Source organism: Acartia tonsa, chromosome 14, assembly GCF_053477335.1.
Source record: "Acartia tonsa isolate MP-2025a chromosome 14, ASM5347733v1, whole genome shotgun sequence".
Taxonomy (NCBI): Eukaryota; Metazoa; Arthropoda; class Copepoda; order Calanoida; family Acartiidae; genus Acartia; species Acartia tonsa.
Window position 1 is genome coordinate 14,697,752 of NC_137273.1, and position 19,909 is coordinate 14,717,660.

Consider the following 19,909-nt stretch of genomic DNA (forward strand, 5'->3'; position numbering starts at 1 on the left):
CCCCCCCCCCACTTAGTTTTGACAAAAATCAAAAATAAGGGGGGGGGTAGTTTTTTTAGTTTTTTAATGTCTGGAAAACGGCAAGGAGGAAAAAAGCTCAGCAAGGCAAAGACTTAACCCCCCCCTTAATTTTGAAGAAAATCAAAAATAAGGGGGGGGGGGGGTAGTTTTTTCACTGTACAACACGCCAGAAGGTTGAGTGAGGTAAATCAAGAAAATCCAGTATACCAGAGGGGAAACCTTATTACAGGGACATTCATTTTGCGCAAAATTAAAACCTTTTACTGGCCCCCCTCCTCCTTATTTTCATTTTCTGTTCAGGGATACATCAATTACTAAAATCAGTCAATAAATAAGGAAATTATGCCCAAAAACATGAATATCCCTGTAATAAGGTTTCCCCTCTGGTATACTGGATTTACTTGATTTACCTCACTCAACTTTCTGGCGTGTTGTACAGTGAAAAAACTACCCCCCCCTTATTTTTGATTTTCTTCAAAATTAAGGGGGGGGGTTAAAAACTACCCCCCCCTTATTTTTGATTTTTGTCAAAACTAAGCGGGGGGTTAAAAAACTACCCCCCCCCCCTTATTTTTGATTTTTGTCAAAACTAAGCGGGGGGGGGGGGTTTTCGGTGCTCCGGTCTTCACATGTAAACGATTCAACTGTACCACCTCCTGATACATATCCTGATCCAGCACCTGATTCAGCCATTGAATCTGCACAGTTTGTGAAACAGTACCTAAAAAAGTACATAAATTATGTTCTTGAATAAAGCAGTGCCCACGTAACATCCCACATATCAAAACTGGACGTTGAGTCAACAAAATCCGTTCCACTGTAACCATCAGAATTTGTGACACTATTTACAAGGATTGATCCATCATTACAATTTGTTATATAAATATATTTAAATATTTTTCTTCTTTATCGGCGACAATGACTGTTATGACATAAACTTAAAACAAACATAAAAACAAATCCTTGTTTTAGGTCTTTAAAACATAGTTTTGTTGCAGTTTTTCGTCATTTATATTCTAATAAGAATGAAAGCTATTGTTTTAATACACGTAATTAACAAATTTTTTATTTTAAACGTTTGCTATAGAGGAAATACATTTTGATAGTAATAGAATTATAAACGGTAACAACTTCATTTATGTTCAAAATTTTTTATTAGTTTTAGTGAAAATCTATTGCTTTTACTATATAGTTCTATCCTTATACCAAAAAGTATTTTAATATATATTTTCTCGAATTCATTCAAATCCGGTGGACAGGAACCGGTTCTCATCCATACGAAAAAAACTGTCTAGCATCGTATTTAACCAACTTTCTACGAATATAAAAATGTACAATCATAAGATAAAACCAGTTTTTTTAGCCGGTGCCTTCGGCACCGCGGGCTAAAAAAAATAGTTTTAATCTTATGATTGTACATTCTTTATCCACGGAAAGCGGTCTATAATACAATGAAAGAAATAACTATTCTCCTATTCAATCGAATCCGGTGGATAAGAACCGGTGTTCATCCATACGAAAAAACTATGTCTAACATCATATTATATCCAGCTTTCTACGAATATAAATCACAAGATTAAAACCATTTTTAGCCCATACTTTTGGCATCTTGGGGCTAAATTTTTTTTTTTAATCTTATGACTGTACATCTTATATTTCCAGAAAGCTTTTTATAATATAATGCGAGAAATAACTATTCTCATATTCATTCAATACCATTTAATATCCAGTGGATTAGAACAGATTATAGATTGAATTTGACTACAACTATATTTGTTATTTATTGTATAATATTATTAATAATATATAGCTTTCCACGGATATAAAAAATTTCAATAATAAGATTGAAACAAGTATTTTAACAAGATTAACAAGCGAAATAAATGATACATTTTTATATTCGTAGAAAACTGGATATAATATGATGTTATACATAATTTTTCAGTGTGGCTGAGAACCAATTCTTATCCATTGGATATTGATCAATTTTGAAGTGATACTGGAATATTTATTTCTCGCATCGTATTATAAACAGCTTTCCGTGGATATAAAATGTACGATTATAAGACTGGTTTTAATCTTATAATTGTACATTTTTATATTTGTAGAAAGCTGGATATAATACGATGCTAGACATGATTTTTTCGTATGGATGAGAACCAGTTCCTAGCCACCGGATTCGAATGAATACGAGAAATTATATTCCTATTGTCCCATCCCCATGACCCTAATTCATAATATAATTTGACAAACATAAATTTCTGTTTTTAACTTACCTTTCGGGAACTTCAGGTGCAGGTTCATCTGTCCAAGCAGAGAGGTCTATGGGGAACATATTCAGAATGTCATTACAATTCTGCAAATCGTTGCCTATAAAAAAAAAAAAGTATTTAATATCTGTTAATAGTTGGGCAATAAAGTTTTTATTAAGATAATATGTATAATAGCCATGTAATGTTATTAACAAATATGCAAAGTTTCTATTAAATTTGAATAATTGAACATAAACTTATTGTTTTATGAAAAGAATTTAAAAAGTGTGCAAATCAAATGCTTTGCTAAGTTCAAGATGTCAAAATATATATTCAAGATGTCAAAAACTATATTCAAGAGTACAAGGGGGGGGGGGGGTAAAGGTAAAAAAGTACAAGGGGGGGGTAAGGGTTAAAGAGTACAGGGGGGGGTAAGGGTTAAAGAGTACAGGGGGGGGGTAAGGGTTAAAGAGTACAGGGGGTAAGGGTCAAAGAGTACAGGGGGTAAGGGTCAGAGTGTACAGGGGGTAAGGGTCAGAGTGTACAGGGGGTAAGGGTCAAAGAGTACAGGGGGGTAAGGGTCAAAGAGTACAGGGGGGTAAGGGTCAAAGAGTACAGGGGGGGTAAGGGTCAAAGAGTACAGGGGGGTAAGGGTCAAAGAGTACAGGGGGGTAAGGGTCAAAGAGTACAGGGGGGTAAGGGTCAAAGAGTACAGGGGGGTAAGGGTCAAAGAGTACAGGGAGGGAGTACAAAAGGTAGGGGTAAAAGTAATGAGTACAAGAGGGGGGGTAAGGATCAAAAAATACAAGAGAGAGATAAGGGTCAAAGAGTACAAGAGAGGGGGAGGGGTAAAAGGTAAAAAAATATTGTACAAGGAAAATTAAAGATATTAGTGGTCACAATATCCACGTATTCTAAACTTTAATAAACATACCTTGACCAGGAAGAGCCAGCGCCCAAGGTTGAGACTGGTAAATATCATCAGACAGCTCACATATCAAGCTGGCAAATCTAACCTTCTTGATGGCAGCCAATTGAGCTAAAATATAAATTCAGTGCCAATTTTGTTGTATCTATAAAATTTTCTAACAATTTCTCACGCTTAAATTTTGACAACACGTGGAAAATCTGTTCAATGTTGCAAAGGTTTCAGATTAACCTCCAAATAGTCAAACCAACGAATAAAAATCAGTTATTATAAAACTTTGGAAACCAGAATATCTATTCTGAGTGTTAAAACACTGTATTGTAGCTAAATAATAACAGAATAAGTACATTATGTTCATACTGCTGAAAGTTTTGTGAAAATACTATATAATATGACTTACCCGGAGTAAAGCTATTCTTCATACCAGCATTTTCATACCAGAATCTGTCTCCAATCTTCAGTTCCTTTATACCTCTGCCTAGAATAGAACATTTTGCTCGGAACAAAACTATAAACACCAAGCTAAAGCGAAGCTCTGATACATTAGGACAAACAAACACTAAAACTTGTAGAGTGTCAGAACTGAATATTATATATAAATAATGTAAATATATAAGTTTAGACAAATTAAACTTAAATTTGTTGCTAAACTTCTTAAATACAGAATACTGTTAAAGGAAATACTGGAATTTTTTGAAGATACTTTGCTTATAATATTGTAATAGAATCAATACTCCAAGAAAAATAGAATCAATCTAATGATTGTATCACATAAAAATTGTTATTAAACAAGATAAAAATCACATGTTTCAAATGGACGTACAAACATTCTGGTAACGATTAGAGCTGCTAAGCTTTCTAAATCGTACCTAACTACTACAAAATTCATCATGCAAAGTTTGAAATCAATAGGACAAATCAAACATGCCTATAAAATGAAAAAAGCTATCAGTCATAGACGGACCGACCCTAATTATAGAAAAGCAGCTTCGCTTTTAAAAGGTATGAAAAAAGTACAACTTCAAGCGGCGAATGACTAATAAATAAAATTATTAGTTACACCTTTCTACACATTTCAATGGGAATTGTTACAGGAAATACGAAAGCGCCTGGCATGAGCATTTCGGAGATAATAGCCATCCAGATATTAATATAAAATACTTACCCATTATACAGGCACCAGTTGGACCAACCAAAGCTCCTGGCAGGGTCTTCTCAGAGATGATGGCCACCCAGATATCAATATCATCTACACTCAGGTACAGTTCTCTCATCATGTCAACAGTATAGGGGTCAATAAATACCTGCAATAGTTTTACCACTATAGCTTCGAATCAGATTTATAACCACTGGATTAGATCCAGTTCTAAGCCATATTGAAAAATTTGTGTATCATACCTTACTATATACAGTTTATACAAATATGAAAATATACAATCTTAAGTTTAAGTATATTTTAGACCATACCTTCGGCATCTTAAAGCAAAGAAACAGGTTTTAACCTTATAATTGTACATTTTTATATCTGTGGAAAGCTGTTTATAATACAATGTGATAAAAAACTATTATTAGTTGAGGAAACATTAAAGAAAATAAGATCAAATATCACTGGAGATAAAACAATGGTCAATAAATTAATAACACTAATGATGACACAAAATTCCCTCTTCTGCACATTTCAATTAGTGAATGAAATATGTGGATACTAAACCTAATGAATCGACCAATCCTAATTCATTAAAGGGTAAACCAACAAAAAAAGAAAAAGGTATTATAAAACTTTGGGAACTAGTGTAATTAATAGCCCTATGTCCCATTCCTCCCTGAAATAACATATTGACAGGAAAAAAAAAATACTAATTTTGGAACTTTCCTCCTTTAGTTTCAAATAAATTGCCAAGAGGATGGGTGAGATAACTCCTCTTTAAGTCTAATCCCTAATCGTACCTTTGGTACCCTATCTAATATAGGACTACCACTACCAAATTTAACTTAAAGAAATAAAATTACACGAAAAAAAAAACTGGATATGAAACATACAAACAGAATTAAAAATTAGTCATGTTTTCTACGTCGAGTAAGAAACATGAAAAAAACATGTCTAGAGTAATAAAAAACAAACCTCATACAGTTGCTTCCAGTCTCTGATAGGCTCGAATCCACACCATTTACGCCACCTTAACATGACAAAATAAGAATGCTAACAAAGCCTCATCTATGCTTATAAGTAACAGGATGATTGTTTGTCTCTTATCTAAATTTGTACCGAAGGATCTCTCTAACCACTCAAACGATCAGGTTCTCTTTTACAGGGTAGCTTCTCATAGGTCCTGGGACGATTTATAACTATTTTGGGGGAGGATAACATCTGCCTACAAAAAGTAATCGCACCTAATACCCCCACCCAAAAAAAAAAATTTTATTTAATTTAAATTTTTTAACTTAAATTAAATTTTTTAAATACAATTAGACTCCCGCCCAAAAAAATCCCCTCCAATGATTTTTTCTTTTAAAATGTAAAATAAAAAGGTTTTTGAATTAAACTTCTCCTCCCCAAGTGCCCCTAGAGGCCTTTAGGGGGCGTATCCGCTAGTTATATAATAAGTAACAAGATTTTTGGGTGTCTAACTTTAGAAATTCAAAGTAAAAATTTCACCACGACACAATATACTTTAGTTAAAGTTCAAAACAGATTTTACGCCAACATTAAAACACAGAAATATCCAAATTTTTAGCAATTTCAAATCAAAGGGGGAGGGAAGTTATACTGTTTTTAACCTATTTTTGAAAGGTAAATCAAAAATATACTCTGGACACCTGTAGAATCATACTGTAAAGCCAAAACTTAAAACAATTACCCACATCGAATTTTATTAAGATTTTAAAGTTTATTTTTTACTATGGATAAAATAAATTTTACTAAATCGTGAGGTTTCTTTCCTTTGTGGGTAAAATACTCAGCTTTTAGAGTGTCTTGCTTCATAAATATTGTATGCTAGTATTAAGTAAAGTTAGGTCTTTTGATTTTATCTATCAAAACTAATTAAAAATTAATTCTTTACAATATATCAATGAATTAACATAAAAATGTTTCATGTCTATTATCCATTTAAAACACATAAAAGTCGGCTGTAGAGGACTAAATTTGTAAAATAATAATGTTTATGCAATACAACAAATTTATCTTTATCACATTTACAAATATGATATAAAATAAGATTATTAAAACTCACTTCCGCCAATCTCATTTAATAAAAAAAAACTTTACTTGTTGTATCCTGGAAGACCATGATCTCTGCCACGTTGGATATTAATGGCCGCCAAATCATTACCAATGCCATTTCTTTTGAACATCAAACCACGCAACTGGTCAGTCATTGAAGGACCTTCGGAGTGGGCACACTAAAAACATATTAGAGATAATATAGAAACATACTCTATAAATCTAGGGAAAAGGGAATGTGATTCTGACAAACAATTCCAAGTAGAAATTTTCGATTAACCACCTTTCCTGTTTTTCCCTTCTTACCTAATTCCCTTTCCGTTACACCAAAAAACAAGTTTAACTCCAACAAAATATTTAATTTTTGGCAATTTCAAATTGAATTGATTGGCTGAATAGCAGCCCTTGTATAAATCGGGTAATAGGGGAACAGTAGAGGTACATTTCAGACAGGTCATAAGTTGAAATTATGTAGATATTTCTTGATAAAAGCATATTTTCTCTTTTCCCATATTGAGTCAGATATATATAATCGCAATTTAAGATAAACCTTTACCGAGATTGATTCTTGAGCACGAGTTAACAAAACTTCTTATATGATTGTACATTCTAATATTCGTAGAAAAGTGGATACAAGGATTTTTCTGTATGGCTGGAAACTGTTCTAATCCAGCGGATATTTATCGGTTTCGATGCCTTAATAAAATAACTGCTTTCTAACCTGTAACATTGCTCCCCTAATAATATCATCCAAAGGATTATCCACCGGGGTGAGGAGAATCTCGCTCATTTCTTTAGTTTCCACGATACTATAAGAAATATAAAGTCAGGTTTTAGCAAGGCAGACTGTTAATTAGCCATCATCCGATAAGTTAGGTGCTCTGAGACAAGGAATGTCAAATTACAGTGGGAAAATTTTTAATAAGGTTGCTAACCTGGAACTTATTAATTGGTTAGTTGGTTCATCTAATAAGTAGGGAGGCTAGGGGGTAAGGTTAAGGGTTTGGATTGGGGGTATATTTATCTTAGACCACTGTGAGTGCATATATAAATCTGTTGTAACATCCAAATAATATTCATTGCTGATTAGCAAGTTATAGGTTGCTTTAAATCTATCATCTTACTAATGAAAAAGAATTATAATTTTCACTTTGTCTGCCAATCTGTTCTTCTGTCAGTCAGTGAGAGTCTGAACGCCACATGGCATATGTGATTTATTATGTCATTATTCAAATTAAAAAGCTGAAGTTTATGTTAAAGAATCCCTGTAACATTGAGCATAAACTAAAGAATTTATTTTATCAGTCAATTTACAATTTTCAACGATTCATGACATATTAAATCTTTTTTTTTATATGACAACTTGTGTTGGAATGATTTTTCTTGTATTCCCTGGCAAGTTCGAACCCATTAATTCCCTTTTCCTTACACCAGAGAATGAGTGTGTTACGCGGCATTCCTAACTATCTCCGCGCGTCGCTTGTAAACAAACAAGAAGCCGCGCATTTTTCCTTTGATGATTCCCATGTGAAGAGCTACGTGAATGAAAATAATGTATTGGTTGAATATACATGCGCTCTAATCCGTGGAAGATCTCAAATAAGCCTTCCTGCTTAGTTTGACATCATATGTGGTAAGAATTTATCTTTAATTCTTAATAATAAGTGTAGTATGGTATATTTTTACGAAGAAATTTAAAACATTAATTTTTCAACAAATAGACCATTTAACTGCTAACTTTTGACATACGAATATTTTTCTTAATTTTATTGATCATTTGAATCTAAAATTATCAATTTCTGATGCTATTTAATATGTTTCGTGCCAATTTAAAGTTTTTTAGAAATTTTATATTTTTAATTAAATTGAAATCACGCAACCTCGATCTTACAAAAATAATAAACCATTAATATTATGTAATTAATTTTTATATTTTTGTTTTAGACTCACTGTTTTCATGGTAATAAATACACATTTGTAAACTTCGCTATGTTGGTCATTCGGAGGGCTTGGAGATAAGATTTCGAGAACGGCAAGGCATGCGTTCCCGAAACACAACTAAATATTCATTCTTGTAAGTGATTTATTTTCCTTTAGAGGTTACGGAGCATTTGTGCATGCATGGAAGAATATTTTTATTAGGTTAGGTTATATTAGATTATTTAAGGTTGCGTTGCACAAACCAACCTAACACAACCAAATAATCACACAACCTCTTAAAATACTGGGGATAAGATTAAGACGTAACACCTTTGAAGAAACACTTACTTTAAAGCACTATCTCTATACTCAATATGGCCAGCAACATTACCATGGGAAGCTCGGAAGGCAGCTGTTGATACAACATTGGCGATCTGAGGATTCACCTTACTAAAACAAGGATAGTTATGATAATAGCTCAGCAGCCACGCATCAGATGCTTCAAGCCTCAAATTTGTAAAAACGGAATAGTCATATTTGGACGACGTTAATGCTTTATAGCATTTTGAGAAGATGTTTTAAAATAGTATGATTGAAAGATCTTTTAAACTTCTGAAGAGACAAAAGTACTATTACATTTAATACCTATATTTGTGACAACTTTCACTGCAAAGAAACTGCAAATGCATTAATTCCCACTCACTCTATGGATGCGCTTTTTAAGTGATAGTTTCATGGTGAAAGCATAGAGCGTCTGTAATGGCAAGGGCATATCTAAATAACCAATGTGAGCCGAGAGAAATATAATAATGTGTTCCATTAAAGAGCTGATTTTTCTCCTCATTTTTAAAATAAAAACCGGCAAGATATCAACAGAACATTTAATCCCATTATATAAAGTAGTACTATAATTTTGTCTGTAGCTTAGGATTTTGTTAATTACTGATCCTATAGAGTTCTACATTTTAAGACAACTTCATACATGTCCTGGGATAGTTTTTGGTAATTATTAAAATCCTGATAATTTAAGGCTATTTTCTGCCCAAGATGCTAAAGGCGCAGCCACTAATTAAACGGTCTAAAATTATTTTTTGTACCTGTTGTAACCATTGAAATAGCCAGCTCCGGGTAAAATATCATTTTTCTAAAATAAAAAAAATATTTTGGAAATATTTTGCAAATTCGACATTTATTTGCCAACATTGGCGATAAATTAAACTTTTTTTCCGTTTGGAATATAACAATACAGCGAAATTTTAGGCAAACAAGAACAAAACCATAAAAGCAAGCTTTGAAACTGAAGGACAAACTAATATTTTAGTATTACAGGATACTGTTTAGAAGGACATACATAAATTTAAGACTATTGTAGAGATGCTTCGCTTATAACAGTATACTTTGTAGTAGGCATCATTTACTTAAATAAATGTAGAAGAATATCAATCTGTGCTGATAGATTGATTTAGTTCTTTACACTCATAGATCCTGGGAAGGTTTCTAACTATATAACCACCCTTTCATAGACAAAAGCTCTTAAGAGATGAAACCCCAAAAAGGGGGGAGGTAAGTTTTGCTAAAAGAAGTTGTATCAACTTTTTTTTTATAGCTAGCCGGTCCTTTTAGTAAGTAGTAGATGTAAAATTTTTCATAGAATTCAGATATGCACTCGGTTTTTTTGTAGACCTCTTATTTTTTAAGTAATTTAAGTTTTAAAAAAAAAAATTGGGTATAGTCCTTTCCATGACATCGCTCCATATGGGGCGATGATTTTAATTGATCGCCTCTTATGACATGGGGCGATGTAATGGCTCCTTGAAAGGAGCGATTTAATAGCCCCTTATAACAAGAGGCGATGTTATGACTCCTTGAAAGGAGCGATTTAATAGCCCCTTGCCCTAAGAGGCGATTAAATGATCCTTTATCGCTCCTTTATCGCCCCTTCTAAAGAGGAGATGATATGTCCTCTTATCCCAAGGGGCTATTTAATTAAATATCGCCTCTTCATGGCCCCTTCACTATTATATATATCTTAGTCCCTTGATGGCCCCTACATCGCTCCTACATCGCCCCTTCATCGCTCCTCCATCGCTCCTTCTCCAAATTTATATTACATTGTACTTTGATGGCCCCTACATCGCCCCTCCATCGCTCCTACATCGCCCCTTCATCGCTCCTTCTTCAAATTTATATTACATTGTACTGTGATGGCCCCTACATCGCTCCTACATCGCTCCTTCATCGCTCCTACATCGCCCCTTCTCCAAATTTATATTACATTGCAACTTGATGGCCCCTACATCGCTCCTACATCGCTCCTCCATCGCCCCTTCATCGCTCCTTCTCCAAATTTATATAACATTGCAACTTGATGGCCCCTACATCGCTGCTACATCGCTCCTCCATCGCTCCTACATCGCCCCTTCATCGCTCCTTCCACAAATTTATATTACATTGTACTTTGATGGCCCCTACATCTCTCCTCCATCGCTCCTCCATCGCCCCATCGCCCCTTAATAGCCCCTTACCTTAATTTATATAAAAAAGCCCCTACATAGCCTCTCCATCGCCCCTTAATAGCTCCTTACCTTAATTTTTATAACATAGCCCCTACATAGCCTCTCCATCGCCCCTTAATAGCCCCTTATCTTAATTTATATAACAAAGCCCCTACATAGCCTCTCCATCGCCCCTAATAGCCCCTTACCTTTATTTATATAACAAAGCTCCTACATAGCCTCTCCATTGCCCCTTAATAGTCCCTTACATTAATTTATATAACATAGCTCCTACATAGCCTCTCCATCGCCCCTTAAAAGCCCATTACCTTAATTTATATAACATAGCCCCTACATAGCCTCTCCATCGCCCCTTACCTTAATTTATATAACATAGCCCCTACATAGCCTCTCCATCGCCCCTTACCTTAATTTATATAACATAGCCCCTACATCGCCCCTCCATCGCTCCTACATCGCCCCTTCATCGCTCCTTCTTCAAATTTATATTAAATTGTACTGTGATGGCCCCTACATCGTTCCTACATCGCTCCTTCATTGCTCCTACATCGCCCCTTCATCGCTCCTTCTCCAAATTTATATTACATTGCAACTTGATGGCCCCTACATCGCTCCTACATAGCTCCTCCATCGCTCCTCCATCGCTCCTTCATCGCTCCTACATCGCCCCTTCATCGCTCCTTCTTCAAATTTATATTAAATTGTACTGTGATGGCCCCTACATCGCTCCTACATCGCTCCTTCATTGCTCCTACATCGCCCCTTCATCGCTCCTTCTCCAAATTTATATTACATTGCAACTTGATGGCCCCTACATCGCTCCTACATAGCTCCTCCATCGCTCCTCCATCGCTCCTTCATCGCTCCTACATCGCCCCTTCATCGCTCCTTCTCCAAATTTATATTACATTGCAACTTGATGGCCCCTACATCGCTCCTCCATCGCCCCTTAATAGCCCCTTACCTTAATTATGTAACATAGCCCCTACAAAGCCTCTCCATCGCCCCTTAATAGCCCCTTACCTTAATCTATATAACAAAGCTCCTACATAGCCTCTCCATCGCCCCATAATAGCCTCTTACCTTAATTATGTAACATAGCCCCTACATAGCCTCTCCATCGCCCCTAAATAGCCCCTTACCCTAATTTATATAACATAGCCCCTACATAGCCTCTCCATCGCCCCTTAATAGCTCCTTACCTTAATTTATATAACATAGCCCCTACATAGCCTCTCCATCGCCCCTTAATAGCCCCTTACCTTAATTTATATAACATAGCCCTACATAGCCTCTCCATCGCCCCTTAATAGCCCCTTACCTTAATTTATATAGCATAGCCCCTACATAGCCTCTCCATCGCCCCTTAATAGCCTCTTACCTTAATTTATATAATCCTTACCTTAATTTATATAACATAGCCCCTACATAGCCTCTCCATCGCCCCTGAATAGCCCCTTACCCTAATTTATATAACATAGCCCCTACATAGCCTCTCCATCGCCCCTTACCTTAATTTATATAACATAGCCCCTACATCGCCCCTCCATCGCTCCTACATCGCCCCTTCATCGCTCCTTCTTCAAATTTATATTAAATTGTACTGTGATGGCCCCTATATCGCTCCTACATCGCTCCTTCATTGCTCCTACATCGCCCCTTCATCGCTCCTTCTCCAAATTTATATTACATTGCAACTTGATGGCCCCTACATCGCTCCTACATAGCTCCTCCATCGCTCCTCCATCGCTCCTTCATCGCTCCTACATCGCCCCTTCATCGCTCCTTCTCCAAATTTATATTACATTGCAACTTGATGGCCCCTACATCGCTCCTCCATCGCCCCTTAATAGCCCCTTACCTTAATTTATATAACAAAGCTCCTATATGGCCTCTCTATCGCCCCTTAATAGCCACTTAATTTAATTATATAACATTGCCCCTACATAGCCTCTCCATCGCCCCTTAATAGCCCCTTACCTAAATTTATATAACAAAGCTCCTATATAGCCTCTCCATCGCCCCTTAATAGCCCCTTACCTTAATTATGTAACATAGCCCCTACATAGCCTCTCAATCGCCCCTTAATAGCCTCTTACCTTAATTTATATAACATAGCCCCTATATAGCCTCTCCATCGCCCCTTAATAGCCCCTTACCCTAATCTATATAACATAGCCCCTACAAAGCCTCTCCATCGCCCCTTAATAGCCCCTTACCTTAATCTATATAACAAAGCTCCTACATAGCCTCTCCATCGCCCCATAATAGCCTCTTACCTTAATTATGTAACATAGCCCCTACATAGCCTCTCCATCGCCCCTAAATAGCCCCTTACCCTAATTTATATAACATAGCCCCTACATAGCCTCTCCATCGCCCCTTAATAGCCTCTTACCTTAATTTATATAATCCTTACCTTAATTTATATAACATAGCCCCTACATAGCCTCTCCATCGCCCCTTAATAGCTCCTTACCTTAATTTATATAACATAGCCCCTACATAGCCTCTCCATCGCCCCTTAATAGCCCCTTACCTTAATTTATATAACATAGCCCTACATAGCCTCTCCATCGCCCCTTAATAGCCCCTTACCTTAATTTATATAGCATAGCCCCTACATAGCCTCTCCATCGCCCCTTAATAGCCTCTTACCTTAATTTATATAATCCTTACCTTAATATATATAACATAGCCCCTACATAGCCTCTCCATCGCCCCTGAATAGCCCCTTACCCTAATTTATATAACATAGCCCCTACATAGCCTCTCCATCGCCCCTTAATAGCTCCTTACCTTAATTTATATAACATAGCCCCTACATAGCCTCTCCATCGCCCCTTAATAGCCCCTTACCTTAATTTATATAACATAGCCTCTACATAGCCTCTCCATCGCCCCTTAATAGCCCCTTACCTTAATTATGTAACATAGCCCCTACATAGCCTCTCAATCGCCCCTTAATAGCCCCTTACCTTAATTTATATAGCATAGCCCCTACATAGCCTCTCCATCGCCCCTTAATAGCCTCTTACCTTAATTTATATAATCCTTACCTTAATATATATAACATAGCCCCTACATAGCCTCTCCATCGCCCCTAAATAGCCCCTTACCCTAATTTATATAACATAGCCCCTACATAGCCTCTCCATCGCCCCTTAATAGCCTCTTACCTTAATTTATATAACATAGGCCCTACAAAGCATCTCCATCGCCCCTTAATAGCCCCTTACCTTAATTATATAACATAGCCCCTACATAGCCTCTCCATCGCCCCTTAATAGCCTCTTACCTTAATTTATATAACATAGCCCCTTCATAGCCTCTTCATCGCCCCTTACCTTAATTTATATAACATAGGCCCTTTATGGCTCCTGTACAGCCTCTGTAATTGTATTGCCCCTTCATTATAGAAGGTAGGGCATTAAGGTAAGGAAGGAATGTGACCCTTTACAGTTTTAAATTTAAGTTTTAAAAGGATGACAAGGATGACAACATTTATAAAAGCAAAGCTCTGAAACGGTAGAAAAAAGTTTAAAGGAAGCCTGCAAGAAATACCACGCTTTAACTGCTGAAAGACTGCCACAAGTAGACCAAATACCCCAAATTTGAAGCCTTCAGCTTCTATAACAAAAAAGTTCTAGGCATTTTAAAATGACATTTTATGTACAATGGAAATTTTGAAAGAATTGCAATGCTCATGTTGAAAACTTTAAAATTAAACTACGTGGCCTAGAAACAAAATTATAAGCTTATTTTTGTCATAAATTTAGGTTTCCAGTAACTAATTATATTTTTACAATAAAAATACCCATTTTTATAGTCAAAATCATTAAAAAAAAATAAGTTTTACTTGCGTTGTACCGAATGTACTGTAGCCAATCAGAAGGCTGAATCAGCTTAACAACCAATCACAGCTAAGCTTGTATTAGTTTACCCCTTTGTTTCCGCTATGATTTTCGTTTAAAAATGCAATTTAAATCGATTTTTTTTCATAGATTTTGACTATGAAATGTGGTGTTTTTATTGTAAAAATGTAATCAGTTACAGGCAATCTAAGTTTCTGACAAAGATAAGGTTATAATTTTATGTCTAGGCAACGTAATTTAATATTGTTTTTTCTTTTATGAGCATTGGAAATCTTTCAAAAATTCCATTGTACATAAAATGCTATTTTGAAATGCCTAGAACTTTTTTGTTATTGAAGCTGAAGGCTTATAATTTGGGGTATTGGGTCTTCTTGTGGCAGTCTTTTAGCAGTTAAAGCGTGTTATTTCTTGCAGGCGTCCTTTAATGAACATTAATAATGTAGAGTGTCAGAACTGAATAGTCAGAACATAAATTTAAAATTCGAAACAAAATTGTAAGTAAATTTATTGAGAAATTGCTAACATGCAGGAAAATGCTTAAGGACGTACTCACATTTTTTGGACTTGATTATAGATATGATTCGCTTATAACATTCTATTTTGTTGTCCTAGGAATCAGTATCCCAGAAATCAGATTAATCGGATAATTTTGATACATAAAAATTTGTTGTAAGTTAATAATTAGTATGCTTAAAATGGACGTATGGATATTCTGATAATGATTATAGACTTTCTAAATCGTACCTTTCTACTACAGGAATCACATGCCTAAATTAACGAAAATAGCTAACCGTTACGGACGTACGGACTGATCCTTAATATAGAAAAGCTTTGCTTTTAAAAAGTTAAAAAGATTTTTTGAGGGGATGGGGTAATATTTTTCTTGGGGTGAATTTTCTGGGAGGGTGGAGATACCCTCCCTCGAAATAATTATAAACCCTCTATGAACTTAAAAGAAGCTTCACTGTAAAGGAGAACCATATAGGTTCAGCGGTTAGCTTTTCTACAGACAAAAAAAAGATTACTACTTTATATAATAGGTTATGAAAAAGGAAAAAAAAGCAAGATAACAAGGATAACAACATTCACAAAAGCAAAGCTCTAAAATCAGGAGGTCAAACATAAATTTTGTTAAAATTAGCGTAAATCTATAATACAAAGTAGAATGATGTCTGTCCATCCGTCTGTCTGTCTGTCCGTCTGTCTGTCCGTCTGTCTGTCCGTCTGTCTGTCCGTCTGTCTGTCCGTCTGTCTGTCCGTCTGTCTGTCCGTCTGTCAGTCCCTTAAGATCTCGGTAACCACTGGACCGATTATATTCTACTATTCAGGGAATATACCTACTGGTCCTGTGGTGGTTTTAGGCTATTTTCTTGGGGGGTGGGATACCCCCAACCCCCCCAAAAACAAAAAAATCCCCCCCCATTTTTTTTTTTGCTGAAGATTTTCTTGGTCCTATTACGAATTTCGCCAAAAAAAAATTTTATCACCTCTTGGGGCAAAGCCCCTGAGGCTAGGGGCGAATCTGCTAGTATAGAATATAGTAAAAGGGCATAATTTTATTTTTAGTATTTGATTATAATACTAAACCTTGTTGTCCTAAGAAACATTACTCCAAAACCCAGATGAATGGGACAATGATATTATACAAAAAAATGGACGTACATACTCTCTAGTAATGAATATAGTATTGTACCCAACTGTTATAGAAATCATTCTGCAAAGTTTGAAATCGATAGGATATTTATAACATGTCTAAATTAAAGAAAATGTCGTCTAACCGTTTGGACGTACGGACAAACCAATCCTTACTATAGAAAAGTTTCGCATTTAAAAAGGAAAATTATAATGAAAATATAATGAATTAATAAAATAAATATAAATAATATAATAACATAATGAAATAAAGAAAAAAAATAAACTAAGAGAATGAAATTTTTTAGTTAAATAGAATATTGAATAAGGATCATATAATGGACAAACAGACAAAGTAAGTTATAGAGCAGACTTTAAGAGAATATGCTATTACTCAAAGATTATCACGAAACCTAAGTCTTTTGAAGCATAATTGAGAGACAGACAAAATAATTTATAGACTGGATATACATATGTCATGGGAATATTCACTAAAAATCTCAACAGTCTATCTTTAACAATAGCAGAGAAAACCACATGCTTAACTTAATGAGAAGAGCAATGACGAAAGGACTAGCCCTAATTGTAGAAAAGTCTCTCTTTTAACAAAAAAAGTATTTTTTTTGGTCTGAAGCTTAAAAATTTCATAAACTGACTAAATTCTCCATTTAAGGGAAGCTTCACATAGGTCATGGGATGGTTTTTTGCTTTTTCATTTTCAGATTTAAGCCCCTAATTGGTTTAGGCTATTTTTCTGCCTCCTTACATTAAAAAGAGCGCAGCTGCAAGTGAATAAGAAAAGAGAAATATAAAAGAAGAATACATATTATCCTATTATATAAAGTAGTAAAACATAAACAAACGTTGGAGTGGACAAACCTAGGAATGGGACAATCGTCGGAGTGGACATTGCTTATGTAAAACGCAGGAGTGTCTTTTATTTTATTTATAAGATAAAAATCTTTCAAAACAAAAAAAAATCTTGAATATCTTTTCTCACAGACTGAAATTTTAAAATCAGTCTAACAGTTTTCCAAAGTAGGTAAGTTCTATCGAAAGGCAAAGGTTTGAAACAGATAGAACATTTCATTAAACTAAAACATATTTTTTTCTCACATTGTTTACAACTGTCAAATAGGTTTTTTTATATGCCTAACCCCTGCAGGGGGCTTATTTGTATATTTATATCTTAACCTAACCTAACCTGTGTAGAAATAACTAAACAAATGTTGTTGAAACCTAATTTTTAAGATATTATAGACACTTCTGCGTTTTACTTATATAATGTCCACTCCGACATTTGTCCGAAATATCCTGTGTTTGTCCACGTTAGTAAGGCTTTCTGTTCTGAAACTTAAGATCTCAATAACTACTAAACAGATTGGGCTTTCTATTTCAGGTAAGCTTAATATTTGTCTTGTAATGGCTTTAGGCTATTTTATTTTAAGTCGAGGGATGGTTTTAGGCTATTCTATTTTAAGTCCTGAGAAGGCTTTAGGCTTTTATTCATTCCCCTTTGAATACAGAGCCAATAGATGCTGGGGGCGTAGCCGCTAGTCGATATACAAAGTTTTTTTTTGTCTGTAGCAAAGGATCTCGTTTGCTGCTAAACCGATATGATGTATGTCTGTCTGTCTATACCGTAGGATCTTGCTAACCGCTGAGTACTGAGATGATTTTAAGATAGTTTATTTTTTTTCCTTATAATAAAATAACAGGATATTTGTCCATAAAAAGCGAAGCAATATCTTAATTTTTGTTGTTGGAACTGTTATTCAGTTGATTATACCAAGGATCTAAAGGAATAAGACAATGGCCGATAAATTTTTATCCATCCCTAATAACGATACACAAAATTGCAACACTACAACCAAAATATGACAAAAGTCCCCAAAGTTTTGAGCCAACGAATAAGAAAACTTCATTATAAAACTTTGGAGACTATTGTAAAAATTGCCTAATGTTTCCTTTATCCCTGAGATTATACAGACTATCCTTAAACTAATATTTACATTAAAGTAACAGGATGTTTATCAGTATCAACTGAACCGATATGCTTCTCCTTTACATTGAAGCTTATTTTACTCGCAGGAAAAGTTTTCATTTTGGGGAGGGGACTAACACTTTCAGCCCCCGGAAGGTATCACTTCCCTTAAATTCTTAACCTTCCCCCTCCCCCCCCTCTCCACCACATCTATTCATTAAAGTACTCCTAGGGTCATCTATGGGATTAGCCGTTAGTGACTTAAAAATAATTCAAGTGCAATGATATATTTACCAAATTAATACGATAATTTTGTATACATTTTTTATGAAAAAAAATTATTTTGCCAAAGGCAGCCAAAAAATAAGCAGCAAATATTTCAAAAATGCTCTGATAATCAGAGATCTACAGGGATAAGACGATTGTCGATAAAATGATATATATACATATATACAGTGTGTTTTTTTATGAGAACTTTTTTGAAAGCAATTTTACCTTACTTATAGTTATTAGAATTTAATGATTAATGGCTTATTCTCTTCTTTTTTATAACCTTTAATAGAAAAGCAAAAAATATTTCAGTTTTTATTCAAAAAGTACAGTAAATTAAAAAATTTAAAACTTAGGTGTCAACATCTAAAAATGGTTTTAGTGCATTTTTCTTATAATCTACCTTTGCAAGAATGGCTGCAAAACGCTTCAAAGTTGAGATATTGAGCTAAAAATTTATATAGATACTACTTGTGACATGTACTAGAACATTTTGAAATTTGAAGGCCATATCTCAACCAGGGAGGGAATACTGGCCCCCCAATGTACTCCCTCCATTCTTGGAAAGGGTAGAAGATTTGAGCATAAGAAAAATGCGCTAAAACCATTTCTCGTATTCATTTGAATCCGGTGGATAGGAACCGGTTCTCATCCATACGAAAAAACTATGTCTAGCATCGTATTATATCCAGCTTTCTACGAATATAGATATGTACAATCATAAGATTAAACCCAGTTTTTTTAGCCGGTGCCTTCTGCACCTCGGGGCTAAAAAAACTAGTTTTAATCTCATAATTGTACTTTCTATATCCGCGGAAAGCCGTTTATAATACGATGCGAGAAATAACTATTTTAGATGTTGACACCCATGTTTTGAAATTTTGAATTTACTGTACTTTTTAAATAAAAACTGAAATATTTTTTTGCTTTTCTGTTAATGGTTATAAAAAACGAAGAGAATAAGCCATTAATCATTAAATTCTGATAACTATAAGTAGGGTAAAATTGCTTTCAAAAATGCTCTCATAAAAAAAAACACTGTATATATATGTATGTTTATATATTAATTATTCCCATTGATGATTCACAAAATTACCCCTTCTTTAGTTTAGAATTAGTGGTTGAAACATTTAGACACTCAACTTAATGAACTAAACAATCACAAAACAATAAAAAGTCCCCAAGGTTGTTAATCTAACGAATAAGAAAACGGTATTATAAAACTTTGGAGACTAGACAGCACTCTTGGATAAGCCAACTTATAACACTTTGGGAACTATCCTAATCC

The 19,909-nt window shown here is 34.9% G+C and overlaps 1 protein-coding gene across 1 annotated transcript in view; it reads right to left on the minus strand.

Annotated features, from left to right (window-relative positions):
* Positions 1–573: 573 nt before the first annotated feature.
* The window catches only part of LOC145306521 (peroxidase-like), a 45,293-nt gene continuing 25,957 nt past the window's right edge, over positions 574–19,909 (minus strand). The window contains exons 18-27 of the mRNA XM_080148692.1: positions 9,442–9,488; positions 8,693–8,794; positions 7,146–7,233; positions 6,470–6,603; positions 5,324–5,378; positions 4,367–4,505; positions 3,602–3,679; positions 3,208–3,312; positions 2,298–2,391; positions 574–742 (exon numbers count right to left, since the gene is read on the minus strand). Coding sequence (XP_080004818.1) covers positions 589–742; positions 2,298–2,391; positions 3,208–3,312; positions 3,602–3,679; positions 4,367–4,505; positions 5,324–5,378; positions 6,470–6,603; positions 7,146–7,233; positions 8,693–8,794; positions 9,442–9,488 — 996 coding nt within the window. The 3' untranslated portion in view covers positions 574–588. The remainder of the gene's footprint in view (positions 743–2,297; positions 2,392–3,207; positions 3,313–3,601; positions 3,680–4,366; positions 4,506–5,323; positions 5,379–6,469; positions 6,604–7,145; positions 7,234–8,692; positions 8,795–9,441; positions 9,489–19,909) is intronic.